Genomic DNA, 21,640 nt, shown 5'->3' with positions numbered 1-21,640 from the left:
TTCCTCCTTAGCAAGGGCTGTGAAGCAGTGTTACAGATGGATTAAGGGCTGGAGCCCTTCTTGTTTTCTTTATCCTTTCTTGCAAGTAGGATCCAGAGACTGCGGACAAAAACAAAGATTTGTTATTGTTGCAAGCCAATGCCCATATGCTTGGTTTGGAGACATTGCTGTTTTATGTGCAGGTGGGAGTAACTGCTTAGAGGTTTTATCACTAGATGACTATAGATATTCAAAGATGCAGTTATCCGTTGCTCATCTGCCAGCTCAACAGTCTGCTCCTAAGGGAATGAGAAGCCTTATGTTAGGCACTACGCCTCTGTCTGTACCAGTCATGCTTATGCATATTTGGCTCCTGCAGAACAGGAAAAGAATTAAGAAACATTAGTATAGATACATGAGCATTTTGCCTGCATTGATAAATACAGACAGATCACAGATCTCTAGAGCTGTGATTGTCCCTGTTTGTTACTTATAAGCACAGTATGGTATGGGGAAAGTTAGAAGTTAAAGGTTTTTTCAGTGAAAGGTAATTCAGTGTCAAAGGGCTAAATGAAACTGGATAAAGCTTCATATGTTGTGTGTGGCTCATAGTCCTGTAAGATTTTCATCCCAAAAACTTCTTTTGTGCTTGTTACCTTGTCTCATAAAAGTTTTTCACCAAAGACTATCAGATATGTGGGGTTTCTCTCAGCTGTGATGAAAAGACAGTGATACATTAGATAATGACTGTTACAAGTGTTTTGGCAAATGAGAGACAGGCAGTAGCACTGTGGTGCAAGTAGTGCAACATTGGTAGAAAAGGAGTGACAGACATTAAACAGACATGAGACATTTGATGAAGATGTCTCACATCTAATCTTGTTGTAACAATCCTACGCAGTGGTGTATTTATATTGTTAACCCATGTTCAAAGGTACATAAATCGTTAAGTAAACAACAGCACATAGCCTGCTGATGCACAGAAGATCATCCATCTTCTTGCAGACCAGACCCAGTTTCTCTGATTCTTCCTCAGACCCTAACCTATATAGACATCTTGGTTATTTGGGAGAGCATTTTGTTGCCATCCCTTAGAATTAATACATCCCACATCTCCCAGATGGTCTGCATGACAATGTCTAGAGAAGTGGCAATAAAGTGTGGAGCTGTCTTTTGGGAGGGTGTCTGACATCCAATAGAAACTGAATGGTGCTTTTGACTTGCAGTGCTGTTTTGGTGTCTTTTATATATGGTGCCTGAAAGTTGGAGCTGATAAAGGTCTGACATCCGGCCTGCCCATCCATAAAATTTGGCATTGTAAGCATGCATTGATACGTTATGAGCCCAGAGAATCAGATCATATGGAAAAACATGCTTCTCCACCCTGCACGCGTCCGCAGACTTCCATGCCCACTTCAAGATCTCGTCTTAAAGGAAGAACATTACGCCCATGCAGACCACTTTATGTTCTCACTTGCATACTTTTGAACAAAATTTAAATTCTGGGTCATTAGCTTTCAATTATATAAAAAATAAAAATTAAAAGTGACACTTGCACCACTATAGTGCCAGGCAGTGACCATTTCCAGTAAGAGAATCTAACCATCTCTGAAACTTAATTTACTAACACCTAATTTCCCACTATCAACATTATGGGAGTTATCATGGACCACCCATATTATTAAAACATACAAGATTCTGAGGGACTTGCCAGGATAGATGTTGAGAAAATGTTTTCACTAGTAAGGTAATCTTGATCTATAGGATAAAGATAGAATAAGGGGAGACACATTTAAAACTATGTAATGAAGGAATTTCTTCTCCCAGAAGATAGTGAATGTCTGGAATTCTCATCCCTAGAGATCTGTGGAGAATAAATCACTGAAGGTATCTAAAGATTGACAGATTTATGAAATATCAGGGGGTTGACAACTCTGCTGCTATTAGGGGGAAATTGGGGTGTGATGAGTTAGCCTTTAAATCCACAAGAAGTTTCAGCCAGGATTGGGATGAGGTATAAATAGAAATTGCTGGAGAACCTCAGCAGGTCTGGCAGCATCCAAAGGGAGAAAGAAAACTCAGATTTCCTGCATGCACAGTTCTTTTTTTTTTGATTAAAATGAGGTGGAGTGTTTTGGTTAACTTCACAAGCAATGATCATATAAATCGTTTGAGATTCACTTGCATCTAATCTTTTTCAAGAAAATAGTCAGGTTAAAAGAAATATTACTTAAACTGCATAAACCTGCTCGGATGCTGATGCAACAGACAAAGTCTCTGAAAATGCAACATGGCTGACCAGTATTAACTCTGAGGCCTTAATGGAATATGAGGATGAGCCTATACCACGCCAAGAAAATCAAAGCATTGGGGCTTGGTCAAAGATGGGAATGAAGCAAAGGCTTTGGAGAGAAGATAGGATAGCTGTTGGTAAGATAGGGAGCGGTGAGACCAGGGGTAACCTGTGCCCTGCCACTTTTGGAATGTGCGAAAATCAAGGTGTTTGTCTAAAACAGACTATTTCAGAATTCAAGCAATGTATTATCTATGCGATTTACGAAATATAAAGATCTGATGAATCTTTGTTGAATTAAGAGTGCTACCTCAGCATTCTTTCTGGGGTAGACTCTCCCAACACTAACTCAATGAACAGTTGTTGACTTGTACCTTGAGGCTACTGAGATTATTTCATAAAATAATCTACCACAACACTGTCCTAGTGCAAAGAAGGTGAGGCCTGGGGCAGATCAGCCATGACTTTGTTGAATATTGTGGCAGGCTTGAGGGACCAAATTTTCTATTCATGCTGCAAATGCTTACCATAATACTATAGCTCCAAGAGCAGGTCAGTGCTGCGAATTCTGCAGTAAATAACTAGCCTCCTGTTTCCCAATGACTGTCTACCATCTACAAGGCAGAAGTTAGGAGTAATGGAATACTCTCCACTGGCCTGGATGAGTCCAACTCCAAAAAACAATAAGTTTGACATCATTGAAAGCAAAGCAACCCATTTCATTGGCACCCCATGCACCAATTCAACATTCATCATCTTCATCACCAACACACAATGGCAGTAGTCCATGCAATCTGCAAGATGTACTGCAGCAACTCACTGTGGCTCCTTCAACAACACCTTCCAAATCCAAAATCTTGAGCACCTCGAAGGACAGAAGCAGCAAATACGGGGGAGCACCATCACCTGCACTTTCCTCTCCAAACCACATGCCACCTGACTTGACAGCATGATGCAGTTCCTTCAATGTCATTAGGTCAAAATTCCCAAACTCCCTACCTAACAGCCTTTTACCTACCTCTTGGGCCTTCTTGATGTAGACTGGTTGATCTCCCCTTTTAACTGCTTGTAGCCTTTGATCTTATTCTTTCATAATGAAAGGGAAAAACAATCAAATTACTATTTTATATGTGAAAGTCTCATGTTTTATTATATTTGTAAATAAAGTTTATGTTATAGAATGGGCAGTTTAAATACCATATTAGTCTGCAAACCAATGAATGGTATTAATATCAATAACGATGTATCCATAAGTTGAATAATGTAATGCTACCAATCTGAAAAACAGAATACGGGTCTAATTTTTGGGTGGACCTGAATTTCAGTTGCCAGGACACCTGCCAGAAACAGGCATGCACTAAATGAATTTGTGCTTAGGGAGGTCAAATGATCACAAAGAGTGCCAATGCCACCTTCTGTACACATTGGTGCTATTAGTTCTTGATCACACCAGGAATGGCATATGTTGGGAGGCAGCAACATTTCAATGGATCCTTAGATGCTGGAATGATTTTGGAACACACTTTGACATGATTTCTTCTAGTAATTGAACTATGGCCAGGAAAAAATGTAGAAAGAGAAGCAATAAAATCAGTACACTATTGCAATTGCAGGGAAAAAATATGAGATATACAGCACAAATCTTTATCCTTAAAAGCAGTGAACTCTTGGCAGATGGGATGGTGTGCCAGGAATGGGGCCATAGCATTATTACTTTCTACTCAGAACTAATAGAACTAAGAATTCATAGTATGGCCAAGATTGACAGGGTCTGGTGTATTATCCAGCTGGAATATGCTAATTTCTTTAAAACAAATTCCTTTTCCATGAACCTTTCTAATAATTGCTCCATAACTCTTTCTACCACAGCTATAGTGTTATTTCTCCATTTGCAAAACAAAATGCAAAATATTAATTTAATTTTTCTGTCACGTCTTCATGCTCAGTTATGCAGCATCCTTTATCTTGTGTGGCCATATGTTCTCTAACTTTTCTTGTATAGCCATTATAGCAACCTTATGATTTCTTTTTCTTTTATCTGCTATCCTTTCTCATTTTCTTTAGCCCTTCTGATTCCCATTTCATCAGCACATTAAACATTCCATATTCCAAGTGATAACATTTTACTCTTAATGATTTTCTTTCATATTGTTCACCCTAGTCATCTTACATGTCTCTTGTGTTTTATTTTTGTTTAACTCTATTTATTCAGTAAATTCTGATTTTTGCTACATCTCTTTTTGCCTTATTGAATATGGCCGTTTGTACTCTCGCTCAGGGTTCTAAAATCTTTTGCATCTATAATAAAAAATTCATGAATTATTATAACAACAACATGTATTTTCCATTTAAAAGTTAGTTACACAATTGAAGGTATTAAATTAAAGCAAAAAAGTATGAAATTTGTTGCTTGTGTTGCACAACAGTAAAGTTCTAACGTATCTTCAACAAAAGTTAGTACAATGGGAAATGATTGAGCCCAGAATCAAAAGATGCATACAGAGACCAACCCTGAAAGGGAAAATTGTCTAATCATTCCCTGCCTTTTAGTTAACTAAGTCAAGACATATTCAGAGGCTTAGTTTGAAAGTAGAAATGGGTATCTAAAAAGAAGAAAGCTTTTTGGTAAACCAAAAGTTGAAAAAATCAGTAAATCATGGGAAATCAACTAGAAATGGAAAATACCTGCAGTGACCAAGTTCAAGGTGGAAAGATACTTAACCAAAAAGCAAAGAAATGATAAACTAGAACATGCGGATAACATGTGGACAAAGGGGGAAATGATTTAACAAAAGCCAAAAATAATTTGCATAGTCTGAGTGAGGAATTTTACCTGCCAGAGCAGGTGGGTTTTTGTATTGGCAGCAGGTTGAAAAAAACTGCAAAAAAATTTGGAAAATTATGAAGCTGGCATCACCAGTTGACTTCCATAATTAACTTTAACACATCTGTCAACAAATGAAAAGCCTTATGGAACAGGTCTGAGATTTAAATATGTCAAATTATCATTGAGTATCATTTTAATTCTCACTCATTCTAAATGCATGTTGTTCCTGGGCTTTTTCTTTCACAATTTGGGTGTTGCTGGCAAAGTCAGCATTTGCCCACCCCAAATTGCCCTGGAACTGAATTTTTGATAAGGAAATTTAGAGGGCAGTTAAGAGTCAGCCTATTGCTGTAGCTCTACAGTCACATGTAGGCAACAACAGATAAAGATGGTGGATTTCTATCCCCGAAGTGCATTAATGAACCAGATTTTTTCTCTTTGCAACAATTGACAATGATTTCATAATCACCATAATGGAGATTAATTCCACAGTAAGTGATTTTAACTTTTGTTCCTGAGCATTAGTCTGGACCTCTGGTATACGAGACTGGTGACTTTACCACAGTGTCACTACATCACATTGCAAGAACTCAATAGGTAAATCAAAGCAAGAGGCAGCTAACCTTCTGACCAACTGATAAAATAGAATTACTTTAAATATGATAGTGTTTCTTTACCTAAATTAACTTTGGTTTAAAGGACTTGTTCCACAAATATGCTATCAATGTTCTGGAGTTGATTTCTAATACCTGAGTGGTTTATCCTTTGCTACCTTGGAGTTTCTGCCTTTAATTTGCACTTTCCAGCTGTTAACATTTATCTGCACGCTTAGTGATACAGCTCCAACTTGGATTTCTAATGAGGACCAAAATAAGCAGCAGAAATCGATAACAGTTCTTCCTCAACCAACTACCACTTTATAACATGTCACATGAACTGATACTCCTACCAGGGAGTATAATTGAGCACCACTGAGATTCAGGTGTCACAGACATCCCAACAGGAGTTGCTGACATTTGCAGTCACAAAAATCACAGAACTGTTATGTAGCTGCAGGTGGCTACTTACCCGACATATCTGCACTGACTCTTCAAATGAGCATGGATTGATGCCATTTTTCTCTTTTTTCCTGTAATCCTGCACATGATTTCTATTTAAAATAATCATCTGATTACTTTCTTGAATGCCTTGATTCAATCTCCCTCCACTACACTTCCAAGCAGTGCTTTACAGACCTTAACCATTTGCTGTGACTTTTTTTTCCTCAAATTTCAATTGCCTCTTTTCCAAATTACTGTAAATTTGTGAACTCTGTTCCCAACCATAAAATGATCAAGGATGAATTTCTCCCATCTACTGCCCTGACAGCCACTGATTTGGAAAACTTCTATCAAATATCCTCTCCAAGGAAAACAATCCCAACTTGACCAATCTATCTTTATAACTGAAGATTCTCATTCTTGGAACCATTCTCTCTAATCCATACACATTTGTTTTGAAGTGCAGTGCCTAGAACTGTACACAATACCCTAACTGAGGTCTAACTCGTATTTTTTACAAGTTCAGCAGAATCTTTTGCTCTCGCATTCCCCCATATTGATAAAGCCTAAGATACTGTATGCTTAATTAACTGCTCTCTCCACCTATTCCATTACCTTTAAACTATGCAGGAGTAGAGAAACCTGTTTACGTGCATAAATCGCTAAAGTAGTGTCCATTATTTTACATGTCACTCCATGTTCTTTCTACCACAATGTGTCACCTCACACTTGTCCATATTGAAAATGATTTGCCACTTATCAGTCCACTCCAAATTGCCAATATCCTTTTGAAGTATCCTTCTCACAGTTTGCAATGATTCCATGTTTTATACTATCTGCAAACTCTGAAACAGTCCCCTGTGATCAACAAGGTCTAGATCTTTAACATTTCAGGAAAAGCAAGGATCCCAATTCCAATCCCTGGGAAATTCCATTATAAACCTTGGTCCCATTTGGAAAAATATCCATTGACCATTAGTCTTTTTCAGAGCAATCAATTTTTTATCCATATTGTTACTATCCCTTTTATTCCACAAGTTCTTTATCTGCTCACATTTCTGTTCTGTTGTACTGTATCAAACACCTTTTGTAGTCCATGAACATTACAACACTATTACACTCATTAAACTCTCTGCTCCTCTTTCAGGAAGTTAAATATGACTTCCTCTTAAGAAATCCATACTCTCTTTAATTAACCCACACTTCTCCACATGATTATTAATTCTATCCTAAATTATGGTTTCTGGAAGTTTTTCACCAAAGATAACTGACTGGTCTGTAATTACTGAGCTTATCCTTGCACCCTTTTCTGATCAAGGGTGCAATGTTTGCAATTCTCCAGCCAGTGCCTCCACAAGTTGCCTTAGTATCCTTGGATACATCGCGTTGAGTCCCATGCATTGTCAATTTTAAGTAGTTTATCGAATTCCTCCTCAATTTTGAACTCTTCTAGTGGATGAATTTTCTTTTGTCACCATGGTGTGGTAGTATCTATTTTATTGATAAGTGCAATTGCAAAATATTCATTTGATGCTTCAGCCATGCCTCCTGCTTCCACATGGAAATCCCCCAGCAGTCCTAATTCTTCTATTTCTATCTTTTTACCATTTATGTGCCTATAGAAGACTTTGACAATTTCCTTTATGTCAATTATCAGTCACCTCTCCATCTCCCTTCTGCTATCCCTATGTTCCATTTGGTTCTTAATAGTTTTTACTACTTGACACCGGTCACAAGCATACTTGTCACCTTTATCTTAACTTCTAACTCCTTTATCATCTAGGGAGCTCCAAATTTGTTACCGTATCTTCCCCTTGAGGGCATAGATCTTGACTGTGCCCTCTTCTCTTCTTTGAAGGTAGCTCATTGTTCAGTTATAGCTGCTCCTGGCAACGATTGGCTCTAATCAACCTGGCCTAACTCCATTCTTGCTCCCTGAAATCAGCTCTCCCTCACTTAATTGTTCTTTTCCATCACCATTCTAACCTTATGATAAAATGATCCCTACCTCTTAAAATGTTCCCCTCTGACATTTGATCTCCTTGGCCCACCTCATTCTTAACAGATCTAGCAATGCTCCCTTTCTCATGGGCTAGACACATTCCACTGAAGAATATTCTCCTGAACATAATCTAGGACACTTGCCCTTTGCACTACCACCATTCAATTTTTGTGAGGAGGGATGAGCAAAGTGTTTATGCAATTTCCTCTACTCATCAGCCAGACTCTTATCTGCAGAGGTCAATAACATTTCTTGGACCTCTTGATGAGAATCTCCAGGTTTCCTCAAAGGGATAAAATAATGTCTGGAGCTTGTGCAAGTTTACTGCTTGATAAAATGCTTTATTATTCTCATTGCATTTTAACTTTAAATCTCGCCCATTAAAGACTCACTTGGTAATAATGGCATGTAACACTGGACAACATTGGTTCTTATAAATCATACAGTCCTGCAATTTCACAGGGGAGAGCCACTCTTTAAAACATGGTAATGAATCTCCAAATCAAAAGCACGTAAAGCGTTTTGTATTCTTTGACCTTGTGTCTCTTTATCCAGTCTGATGGTTATGTAGGTGGACTTGCACTTCATCACCAGCTGGAGAAGGGACCACATACAGGCTCCAAGAAGCCTTCTCTCTAGACACTCCACGGCTAAGGAATTCCACAATGCAGTAGACTCCCTCCACTCCACTCCAGATGTAGATCCAGGAACATGCGCTGAGACACAGTGGAATGGAGAAAAAGAAGACAATCTTCTGACGGCACATTGGTGGCAGAGGTGACACTTCCTTGTAGATAACTTGTTCCTTGTAGAACTTGTAGATAAGTTCTCACTTGTAAATATGTATGTTGATTTCTGACTAATGTATATTTGTATGAGTCTCTGTGTAGCTGCAAATGCAATCCTGAAGAAACTGAAATCACCTATCCTTATCTTTAGGTAATATTCCACGGACCAAGGTGATAAGTCAGCAGTTGCTATACCATAAGCATGCAATGGCTGAATTACAGATGTCTATGACTGGCAACTAGGCTCCATTTTTCCAGATGCACCAGACATTATAGGCATTACTAGAGTGTAGGGTTTAGCTGTAAGTGTGCATGAAATCGTCAGGACTACTTGAGTCAAGGAGTTGGACAACAGGGTAATGGCCAAGGGTCATGTGGAATACTAAATTCGCAACCATCTCCCTCCATATGGAATTGAACTCCCTTCACTATTGTAATCCCCTCTGCATCACAGTTTTCTGCCTCCACTCCACACCATTAAGCTCCTGAGCATTCTGCTGCAAAACTAGCCACCAAATTACCCTCTCCTTCACCAGACACTGGGTGCCTGAAACACCCAGACTGAACACGGTCTACACCCTTTAGCAATTTAGCTAAGCAGCTCCAAACAATGAGTGACTGGATGATTGGCTGAATTCTGTACAGCTCCCTGGCTGTAGAATCATAGAATCATACAGTACAGAAGAGAATTCCCATCACACCCTGGACTAGCTTCACTGGATGCACAGGGCTGACCATCACCCATTCCCTGATTGGTAAAGGTATGGACCCTCTCACATGAGCACTTCAATTGGACACCTGACTGTGCCAAATCCCCTGGACTGATATTGGAGGCTGCCAGTGACTTACTATACAAGAGCCCCTGACCAGCAAGTGCCTCCCTGGGTGGATACCAGTAAGGACTATTCCCCAAAGAACTTTGAGTCATGGCTGTTTGCTTGCAGTTCATGCAGTGTGTTTGACATCTACACAGCTGATACATGGTGCAGGTGTGAGACTGATGTTGCAAACTGCCCTATAGCAATATGTTCACTTTCATAACTGTTGACTGCTAACGACCATGGCCTCGCTTTGAGTTGGTATTGAATAGCAAGCAATATGACACTACCAAGAGCTTTTAAACTCGGGCTGAGGGAGCAAAAAACAAACAATCAAGGTAAGGCAGAGAGGCTGTAAGAATGCAGTTGGCTCAATGTGATTGAAAGCTAAGAAAGCAAGCAAACACCCCCAAAATGCAGCCTTGTCTAGTCTATGGCCCAGGTGCCTATCCAAAGTGCAAAGTGTCCTTGTAGCAGCATGATAATGAAAGTTGCTGATGCACTCCAATTTACAGCAATACCACGCAAAAGAGTAGTGGTATGTGGATCAGAAGTATGTCATATCTGGCATGTTTTGGATGTCAGCACTCATGGCTTGCGTGCAGCTGTTGCCTTGGAGTATAACCTGAAATGTTGTTGCCTAACACCAAGAATGCCCTCCGAGTTTCATGTCAGAAAGTTCAAATTCTTCGTGGCAGGTGGTATGATCGAAAGTTGCACATTAATGAAGTGACACTTGCAGTCAATGAGGGTGATAACAAGCGATAATCCCTATTAATTGTCATCGCTCCACTGCCTAGCAACAATTTCATCTTGGCACCCAGAACTCTGTTGGAAAATGCAGCCAGTTGCTCCGAACAGCAAGATTACTCAAGCAATCTCCCAGATTTCCTGCCATTGCCAATTCATTCATGATTTGGTAAGACTGTGCCCAAAGTCTTATTTCTGCAATGTTGAAGTCACCCTTATATATTGACACCAAGGGCAACTGGTGGATGACATCTCAGAAGAACCCTGCTATTGATGTCTAGGAAATACAACTGAGGCCACCTGACCACATGGTTTTGTGCTGTACAAGTCATCAGAATGATTAAGATATAATTCAGACACTAGGTCAAATCTGAAGGTGTTGTTCAGTACGAACCAGCAAGGATTACCTAAGTGATGGTAGTCTGAAGCGTTTTGCACAATATTGCATTGCAGTAAGGGCTAGAGTTGCAGAAGGAAGATGAGCATTCTGCATCTTCAGGTAAAGGTAATGAGCAATGGGAGAAGGACAGGAGCCTGCAGTCTCAAGCTATACTGCCTATGATGCTCAGGATGGATAGGTTCAGGCATGCTTCAATTAAGGAGAAGTAGTGAAAGCACTGAACACATCAATTCTGAACTCACGGTGGTATCCCAATTTTTAATATGAATTAGTCCTACTTCGAATATTTCATTCATCTTGCCAGATACCCATAGCCTTTCTTTGACCCTTGTTGTAGCATTCTTCAAAAGGCATAGGGCCAATTCGTGGGCAGCAGGAAAATTGGGGAGGACAAGAGTTTTGAATTAAAGTTCATGACTGTAAATCATTAAAGCAGAAATGTGACATTTTAATATAATGCTGGAAACCAAAGTAATGTTGTCCCACAAATCATTTCTGTCTCCTTTTCTAGTATTTGTAGATGATCCAATCCTTATAGTTCAATAGAGGTAGAGGCAGGTTGCTTGTATTCCACTCTGACTGCTCAAAACATCTTGGCCAACATCTTCTGAGTTTTTTTTAGGCCACTGGGGTTCAGCCAAAGACTGTCCTAAATGCATCAATGCAGGGGAAAATTTGGCCAATGGGATAGCCTCTTGACCAGGGTTTGAGAGGGGGTTGATGACATGTGGTGGCAAGGAGTCAAGAATGAAAGTTCTTTGTGCATTCTATATGTCCTTTTTCTATTTACCATCTCATGCATCACCAAAAACATCTTTAGTAACCAAAAGCTGTGAGTATTTTGCTGCACTCAAGTGAAATGCTGAATAGTCAAGGCAGGTTTTCCTGTTTAAGAAGACAGCATGAGTATGCAGGCCATTGCTGAGAGTCAGCATGAATTGCTTTCTATTGCATCTGAATGCTCCATGCAGGTGGCCACCACTTTATGAATGTGAACATTAGCATGAAGGCCTGAGTCACCAGGCTTGCATGTCAGTAACAGATTTCTCTAATTTCTGTCTAATGTTGTGCAATGGTTCTAAAAATACTGACTGAACACCACAGATCTGTTGTGCCTATGTCAAATCTCTCCACGACCTACTTAATTGATCTCATTCTGCAAACTTTCTTCTGTAGTCTAGCATTTTTTTCTCTTCATTATCCAATTCCCCTGTGAAAATGCTTTGGTCTCCACCACATTCTCAGGAAATGCAGTACAGGCCCTAATCACTCTGCCTAGAAAAATCTTCCTCATGTCACCCCTGGTTCTTTTGCCAATTACAAAGCAGTCTTTTTATTGACTGGCACCTATGGGACCAGGAGCGTATCAGTTGGTCAAATATTCCATTTGAATCAAGAGGTCCACGTAATTGACATAAAAATGCACACTAAGTAATGGAAACATAATGCAGGGGTTTACACATCACTGTTATACTTTATTTATAAATCACTTAAATAACAATGCAACTTTTCCTTAAATAAACTTAATGGCAGAGAGTCTTATCACTTGCACCCTTAACTGACTACTTGGACATTGTGGAGATCGCAATAATACAGCAAATGTTTGGTATTTGAGGTAAATAATTTTTATTGGTTTATTGAGAGTGCAGGTCCATAAAATGCTGGTTAAAACAAGGGTTGCTGTACCTAAATCTGTGTCTTCTAGTTCATGGCTCTTCATCAAAATGAAGAGTTTTCCCAAGCTATTTAATCCAGATCCCACATGATTTTGAGCAACATTATCAAGTCTCTTATCTGAAGAGGTCATACTCAGTGCAGGCCTTGAGATACATCCAAGACTTTTCATATAGAAAAGAATGTACATTCCACAGAGGTAAGGTATGCTGCCCAGTCTTTCTTTCCGAGACCCATTAACTAGAAATATTTACCAGCTACTCATTTCCTGGCTTTGACATCACTACAGCTGTTTTATTTTAAAGATGTTACATTTATTATTAGTGGTTTTGTTCAAGGCTTTCACGGCGCTCAGTCACTATGCACAATAATTGAGAATAGAATCCCTACAATTCAGAAAGTGGCCAATCAGCCCATCGTGTTTGCACTGACCCTCCAAAGAGTGTCCCACTCAGACCCTCACCATATCCCCGTAACTCCACATTTACCACGGCTAATCCACCTAGCCTGCACATCCCTGGACAGTATGGAGCAATTTAACATGGCCAATCCACATAATCTGCACATTTTTTCGATTGTGGGAGGAAACCAGAGCCCCTGCAGGAAACCAACACAGATACAGGGAGAACGAGCAAACTCCAAACAGATAGTTACCCAAGGCTGGAGTCAAACCTAGGTCCCTGGCACTGTGAGGCAGCAATGCTAACTTCTGAGCCAGTATGTCATTGAGTAGTTCCTGATGTTCTTCTTTAACCCTTAATTCTGGATGTAGTCACCAATGGATCTGTTACCTAATCTGCTAGCATCTTATCAGGATTACTGATGTGAATAATCAGTAGGATGAGCTACTTCAGAGAAGTTGACAAGCAAGAAAGACTTTGATCAGTGAAACAAAGAAGCTATGTCCAAATTTTTTATAGTACTTCTTTTCCTCACTTCGTGAACTCATTAAAACTGTATGGATTCCACAGCAGGATCACCAGATATCATTGAGAGACCAGCCTCCTCTCCGAGTCTGTGGTTGTGTAGCCTCTGAAATCCAATTGCTGTTGTGATGTTGTAATTAGGATTTGTTCCTTTGACAGATCCAGCATGTCAGTTCTGCCTCCTGCTCTCCCACACACTTTGCCGATTTACACCTGCTTCCAGTTTCCCAAAAAATGGTGTGGCTCAATTTGAGAGCTTTAACAACATTTGGCTTAACTATTTGGGTTCCAGCCCTGCAAATAAATCTGCCACTTGGCTAAGGACTAAGTTGGGAAAATTCCACCCTCTATTTCTGTAAGGATTTTCCATTCTATTTAAGGGAGATCTAGTTTGGAGATCTTACACAGGTCTCAGAACTCTTGAACAGAGTGCTATTCCAAAATATATTTCTAATCATAGCAAGTTCCAGTGCAAAAATCCATTGAAGTCTGATGGCAAGTTTGGCAATATAGAACTGCCATCACAATTCTTGTGATGCTTGTCGCAAAATCTGGGTCATTATTTACACTTCAGCAATAAGATAGTCAATTTAACGTTGCACAGAAATGACAAGCTATATACATATCATACTTTAACATTGATTTTATAGTTGAATTGATGAGTTATACCAGATTTCTAGCAGTGAGAGTCTCAAAGTATGAGGAGTTTTAGAAGCAAGTCAGCCTGAGACTCACCAGATTCACATTGTTTTCAACCAATTCGTTTTGTGCAAATCTTCTGTTCTTTCTATGAAATGGCTTCTTCATACCTTTTTTTTAGAAAAAATACATTAGATTGGTAATATGTTTTCCTGCTTCCAACAGGGAATCTGGATTTTAGAACCTTTGAAAAATATAGCACAGTAAGAGGCCATTCAGTCTATCATGTCTGAGCTGACTGAACAAACTAGTCACTTATTCTAATCCTATTTTCCACCACTTGGTCTGTACCTTGCAGGTTACAGTATTCAGCTGCAGATCGAATTTCCTTTTAAATGAGTTGTGCCTTCTGCCTCGATCACCAAAATGGTGGTGAATTCCAGAAACCCATTATCCTCTGGGTGAAAACAGGTTTTCTTCATCTCCCCTCTAATCTTTCTGCTAAAAAATCACCTTCAATGCATCAGAGATAGCAAAAACTGCAGATGCTGGAGTCAGAGTCAATACAGTGTGGAGCTGGAGGAACACAGCAGGTCAGGCAGCATCAGAGGAACAGGAAAGTCTGTTCTGATGAAGGGTCCCAACCTGAAACATCAACTTTCCTGTTGCTCTGATGCTTCCTGACCTCCTGTGTTCCTCCAGCTCCACCTTAAATGGATGTTCCCTTGTAATTGCTCCCTCTGCTAGTGGAAGCAGGTCTTCCCTATCCACTATTTCTAAGTTCCTCAAGATGTTTACACACCAATCAAGTCACTTCCTCTGTTTTAATTTAAACACCCTTTATGATACAAATGTTCCACACAGCTGCAATTTAAGCTTTAGCAATATTCCTGTAAATCCCCTCAACATTCTCTACAGAAATTACATTCTTCCTGTGAGCAGAACTATACACAATTCTGAGATAACAAGGTGCAGAGCTGGATGAACACAGCAGGCCAAGCAGCATCAGAGGAGCAGGAAGGCTGACATTTCGGGCCGAGACCCTTCTTCAGAAATGGGGGAGGGGAAGGGGTTTCTGGAATAAATAGGGAGAGAGGGGGAGGCGGAATGAAGATGGATAGAGGAGAAGATAGGTGGAGAGGAGACAGACAGGTCAAAGAGGCAGGATGGAGCCAGTAAAGGTGAGTGTAGGTGGGGAGGTAGGGAGGAGATAGGTCAGTCCAGGGAGGACGAACAGGTCAAGGGGGCAGGATAAGGTTAGTAAGTAGGAGATGGGGGTGGGGCTTGAGGTGGGAGGAGGGGATAGGTGGGAGGAAGGACAGGTTAGGGAGGCAGGGACGAGCTGGACTGGTTTTGGGATGTGGTAGGGGGAGGGGAGATTTTGAAGCTTGTGAAGTCCACAGTGATACCATTGGGCTGCAGGATTCCCAAGCGGAATAGGAGTTGCTGTTCCTGCAACCTTCAGGTAACATCGTTGTGGCACTGCAGGAGGCCCAGGATGGACATGTCGTCTGAGAAGTGGGAGGGGGAGTTGAAATGGTTCGTGACAGGGAGGTGCAGTTGTTCAGTGCGAACCGAGCGTAGGTGTTCTGCAAAACTGTCCGCAAGCCTCCGCTTGGTTTCCCCGATGTAGAGGAAGCCACACCGGGTACAGCGGATGCAGTATAGCACATTAGCAGATGTGCAGGTGAACATCTGCTTGATGTGGAAAGTCTTCTTGGGGCCTGGGATGGGGTTGAGGGCAGAGGTGTAGGCGCAGGTGTAGCACTTTCTGCGGTTGCAGGGAAAAGTGCCGGGTGTTGTGGGGCTGGAGGGGAGTGTGGAGCGGACAAGGGAGTCACAGAGAGAGTGGTCCCTCCGGAAAGCAGATAAGGGTGATTTGCGGGAAATGCGGGAGACACGGTCGAGGGCGTTCTCGATCACTGAGGCAGGGGAAGTTGCGGTCCTTGAAAAACGAGGACATCTGAGATGTACGGGAGTGGAATGCCTCATCCTGGGAGCAGATGCGGCGGAGGCAAAGGAATTAGGAATAGGGTGTGGCATTTTTGCAGGGGGGTGGGTGGGAGGAGGTGTATTCTAGGTAGCTGTGGGAGTCGGTGGGCTTGAAATGGATATCGGTTTCTAGGTGGTTGCCAGAGATGGAGACAGAGAGGTCCAGGAAGGAGAGAGAGGTATTAGAGATGGTCCAGGTGAACTTAAGATTGGGGTGGAAGGTGTTGGTGAGGTGGATGAACTGTTCGAGCTTCTCATGGGAGCACGAGGCGGCACCAATACAGTCATCAATGTAACGGAGGAAGAGGTGGGGTTTAGGGCCAGTGCAGGTACGGAAGAGGGATTGTTCCACGTAACCTACAAAGAGGCAGGCATCGCTTGGGCCCATGCGGGTACCCATGGCCACCCCCTTTGTCTGTAGGAAGTGGGAGGAATTGAAAGAGAAGTTGTTGAGGGTGAGGACGAGTTCGGCTAAGCGGATGAGGGTGTCAGTGGAGGGGGACTGGTCGGGCCTGTGGGACAGGAAGAAGGGGAGGGCCTTTAGGCCATCTGTATGGGGAATGCAGGTGTATAGGGACTGGACGTCCATGGTAAAGATGAGGTGTTGGGGACCGGGGAATTGGAAGTTCTGGAGGAGGTGGAGGGCGTGGGTGTTGTCACGGACGTAGGTAGGGAGTTCCTCGACCAAGGCGGAGAAAATGGAGTCGAGATAGGTGGAGATAAGTTCGGTGGGGCAGGAGCAGGTGGAGACAATGGGACGACCAGGGTAGTCAGGTTTGTGGATTTTGGGAAGGAGATAGAAGCGGGCAGTGCGGGGTTGGGGAACGATGAGGTTGGAGGCTGTGGGTGGGAGATCACCTGAGGTGATGAGGTTGTGGATGATTTGGGAGATGATGGTTTGGTGGTCGGGGGTGGGGTCATGATCAAGGAGGTGGTAGGAGGAGGTGTCGGAGAGTTGGCGCCTGGCCTCAGCGATGTAGAGGTCAGTGCGCCATACTACAACTGCACCTCCCTTGTCCGCAGGTTTTATGGTGAGATTGGGGTTGGAGTGGAGGGAGCGGAGGGCTGCACGTTCTGCGGGGGAGAGGTTGGAGTGGGTGAGAGGGGTGGAGAGGTTGAGGCGATTGATGTCTCGACGGCAGTTGGAGATGAAGAGGTCGAGGGAGGGTAGGAGGCCTTGGGGTGGTGTCCAGGAGGAGGGGGATGTGTTGGAGGCAGGAGAAGGGGTTAGTAGAGGGAGGGTTAAAGAAATAAGTGCGGAGGCGGAGGAAAAACTGCTCAATGTCCAAGCGTGAGCGGTATTCGTTGATGTGTGGGTGGAGGGGGACAAAGGTGAGCCCTTTACTGAGGACTGACCGTTCGTCCTCAGTAAGGGGGAGGTCTGGGGGATGGTAAAGACTTGGCAGGGCTGGATGCTACAGTCTCCTCCAGGTGGGCGGAGCGATGTTGGCATCGGTGGTGGGCCATGCGGCGTCGGCTGTGGGCGGAGTTGCATCGGCGGTGGTGGGCGGAGTTGCGTTGGCGTTGGGCGGAGTTGCATCGGCGTTGGCAGTGGGCGGAGTTGCGTCGGCGTCGGTGGTGGGCGGAGCAGGGTAGGTGGCGGCAGCAGCGGTGACGGTAGGTGCATCCTCAGTGTCTATGGTGTTGGCCTCGGAAATGAAGGCGGTGGCATCAGCAGTGGTGTCAATGGCGTTCGCTGTCCCGCAAGTGGTATACCCGGTGGCGAGAGATGTGACGTCATCCGTGGGTGCTCCGACAGTGACCACGTGGCCAATGGCGGCGGGCACATTGTGGAGAAGGTCCTGGGTAGGGTTGGGGGTTTCGGGGGTGGAGGAAGCCCGTTTTGGGTGGTAGGCACCAGTAGGTTTACTGTACTTATGGCTTTTAGTATCCAATAAAGCTGAGTAGAATTGTGAGTTCAGGTTGTGGATCCTACGAAGAATTAAAAACAGGAGAGGTCCTTTGCAGGTCGGGGAGAAGGAGGCTCTAAGCTGGGGTAGGCTTGATTGTAGTGCCAGGAGATGCCGGCGCATTGCTGCGAGTGTGTGTTTCAGGAGTCGCAGGGAGAAACGCTTCTGAAAGATCTCAACGTTCTGAATGTAGACGTTGTCACGGTTGGGGCCAAATTAGGAAGGCCTGAATGTGGACTGTAGTCCATTGAGGATGATCTGGTTCCGTAGGCAAGTACTAAGAAAGGTGATGTGGCTGTAGTACTTGGTTTGCTTCAGGACGTGATCAGTTTCAAGGCCGAAGAGATTACGAGAGAGTTGCAGTGGGAGAGAGATTCACTGAGGTTTTTCCGGAGGGAGGAGGGTAACTTCTTCAGGGTAGGCATCCTTAGAAGAGGCTTCGCAGTGGGGTTAAAATTGTTTCAGAGACAGTAGGAATTGCAGATGCTGGAGAATCTGAGATAACAAGGTGTAGAGCTGGATGAACACAGCAGGCCAAGCAGCATCAGAGGAGCAGGAAGGCTGACGTTTCGGGCCTAGACCCTTCTTCAGAAATGGGGGAGGGGAAGGGGTTTCTGAAATAAATAGGGAGAGAGGGGGAGGTGGATAGAAGATGGATAGAAGAGAAGATAGGTGGAGAGGAGACAGACAGGTCAGAGAGGTGGGGATGGAGCCAGTAAAGGTGAGTGTAGGTGGGGAGGTAGGGAGGAGATAGGTCAGTCCAGGGAGGACGGACAGGTCAAGGGGACAGGATGAGGTTAGTAGGTAGGAGATGGGGGTGCGGCTTGAGGTGGGAGGAGGGGATAGGTGGGAGGAAGGACAGGTTAGGGAGGCAGGGACGACCAGGGCTGGTTTTGGGATGCGGTAAGGGGAGGGGAGATTTTGAAGCTTGTGAAGTCCACATTGATACCATTGGGCTGCAGGATTCCCAAGCGGAATAGGAGTTGCTGTTCCTGCAACCTTCGGGTAGCATCGTTGTGGCACTGCAGGAGGCCCAGGATGGACATGTCGTCTGAGGAGTGGGAGGAGGAGTTGAAATGGTTCGCGACTGGGAGGTGCAGTTGTTTAGTGCGAACCGAGCGTAGGTGTTCTGCAAAGCGGTCCCCAAGCCTCTGCTTGGTTTCCCCGATGTAGAGGAGGCCACAACGGGAACAGCAGATGCAGTATACCACATTAGCAGATGTGCAGGTGAACATCTGCTTGATGTGGAAAGTCTTCTTGGGGCCTGGGATAGGGGTGAGGTGTAGGGGCAGGTGTCGCACTTCCTGCGGTTGCAGGGAAAAGTGCTCGGTGTGGTGGGGCTGGAGGGGAGTGCCGAGCGGACAAGGCAGTCACGGAGAGAGTAGTCCCTCCGGAAAGCAGATAAGGGTGGGGAGGGAAACATGTCTTTGGTGGTGGGGTTGGATTGCAGATGGCGGAAGTGTCGGAGGATGATGCATTGGATCCGGAGGTTGGTAGCGTGGTACGTGAGGACGAGGGGGATTCTGTTTTGGTTGTTATTGCGGGGAGGGGGTGTGAGGGATGAGTTGCGGGAAATGCTGCAGACACGGTCAAGGGCGTTCTCGACCACTGAGGCGGGGGGGAAGTTGCGGTCCTTGAAAAACGAGGACATCTGAGATGCTTCAAAAACGAGGACATACCTGTGGCCTAACCAGTGCCTTTATATGGTTCCAACAATACATTCCTGCTTTTGTAATAAATAGCTCACCTGATGAGGAAAATAATCCCATTTGTCTTCTGTACCACCTTATTTACATGTTCTACCACCTTCTGTGACCTGTGGACATGCATCTAAGGTCTTATGTCCTCACTTTTGCTCAATATTGTCCTAGTTTATTGTATATTCCCATGTTTTGTTGGCTTTCCACAAATGCATAACCCAACTTGAATGCCATTTGCCACTTTTCCTCCCACTCAAATTATTGATGTAATCCTGCAGGTGATAATCATCCTGTTCACTATCAGCTACCCAAACGTGCAAATCAAAATAATTAATAAATGCCTCAAACAACAAAGAACCCAACAGTGATCCCTGTGGAACATCAGTGGAAATTACCTTCTACTTGCAAAAACATCTGTTAGTCGTAACACACAGTTTCCCATTTTAGAGTCAAGTTTGGATAAAACTAGCCTCATTCTTTTGTATCCTATGGACCTTAATTTTTCTTCCTCGTCTACCATGTGGAACATGGTCAAATGCCTTACCAAAATCCATGAAGACAACATATATTGTACTATTTTCAACCTGCTTGTTGCTTTCTCAAAACCTTCTATTCGTAAGACATGACATTTCCTTCACAAAACTGTCCCCGATTAATCCACGCCTTTCCAATTAACAGTTAATCTTGTTCAGTCAGTACTGATTTTAATAATTTGCTCACCACAGAGGTCAGATTGACTTTTATAATTATTCGGTCCATTTTTTACACCATTTTTGAATATTGGTACAAAGTTTGCTGACCTCCAATCCTCTGGTCCCTTGCATATATCTAGTGAGGACTGAAATCTTCTATCTCTATTGCTCTTCCATTCTTCTTCCTCCCACTGTCACATCCCCAGAGTCAGCACCCAGATGGGCTGCCTGTGTTGGCACCAACTTGACTTTGGCTGCATTCTCTGAAGGAAATACTGCTCACAACTCTACCTAAAATGCAATTCTGATGAGCAAGCAAAATAGACCTGGGCCTCCTACACTGCCTGAGTCTCAGACTGCCAGACAGACACCCATTCCTCCTCTGCCTTTATGCATCAATCTTTCAGTGACCACTTACCCCAAATGTACAATTCTACATGGTCCTCTCACTCCAGCTACTGTGTAGGTTCCAAAACCCAGAGTTTAAATTTGTGCATTTGGTAACATTTTCTGCAAATGTGTTTGTCTGGGACACACAGTGTGGCCATGACTTCAGACATGCTGCAGGATGTACACGCCATTGTGTTTAACTAATCTGCCATTCCATGACTTTAAAAACTATTCGGCATAATTAGAATAGGAGAGAGCTTACCAGTACTCACCAATCAGCTTCTTCCACTGTACCAAATTAAGAGCCAAATACAGGAGGCTAAAAACGGTACAAGTGAAAAGGAGCACCTTCTCTATTCCCCCACCAAACTCCCTGTAATTCACTGTAATGATTGGAATGAGTGGTTTGTGGATCTCTTTGAATATGAGATCCTTGATTGGGATTGTTAACCTGGGCCAATCAGGGAGCCCTAGCTGACAGATATAAACAGGAGATTCAGACAGTGTCCTGATTTTAGGGGCTGGCTCTGAGCTAACTGGTCAGAGTCCTTGTACTTTGCACATGTAAATCAAGGGTAACTTGGTGATGGGACACTGGTCACTGTGCAGTTAATTCATACACCAACTCCCCAACTTTACACTCTGTACAAACAAAGCAGCACGTGCTTCTTGAAAAGCAATCAACTTAAGCTTCAAAAAACCAGATTAAACCAGCCACTAATTAACTAACTGCAGCTTCTCTCAGATCTGCACACCTGATTTAAGGCTGCAATAAAACTTAACTTCTCTTAACTTAAATTGTAATGTTTAGTTAATTCAT

General features: G+C 43.2%; 1 protein-coding gene across 1 annotated transcript in view; it reads right to left on the bottom strand.

Annotated features, from left to right (window-relative positions):
• The window catches only part of LOC125485510 (zinc finger CW-type PWWP domain protein 2-like), a 142,987-nt gene that overhangs the window by 28,450 nt on the left and 92,897 nt on the right, over positions 1-21,640 (bottom strand). Inside the window, exon 5 of the mRNA XM_048608573.1 lies at positions 14,233-14,306. Coding sequence (XP_048464530.1) covers positions 14,233-14,306 — 74 coding nt within the window. The remainder of the gene's footprint in view (positions 1-14,232; positions 14,307-21,640) is intronic.

Source organism: Rhincodon typus, chromosome 2 (assembly GCF_021869965.1).
Source record: "Rhincodon typus isolate 14 chromosome 2, sRhiTyp1.1, whole genome shotgun sequence".
NCBI classification, from domain to species: Eukaryota; Metazoa; Chordata; class Chondrichthyes; order Orectolobiformes; family Rhincodontidae; genus Rhincodon; species Rhincodon typus.
This window is presented reverse-complemented; position numbering and strand designations above follow the sequence as displayed.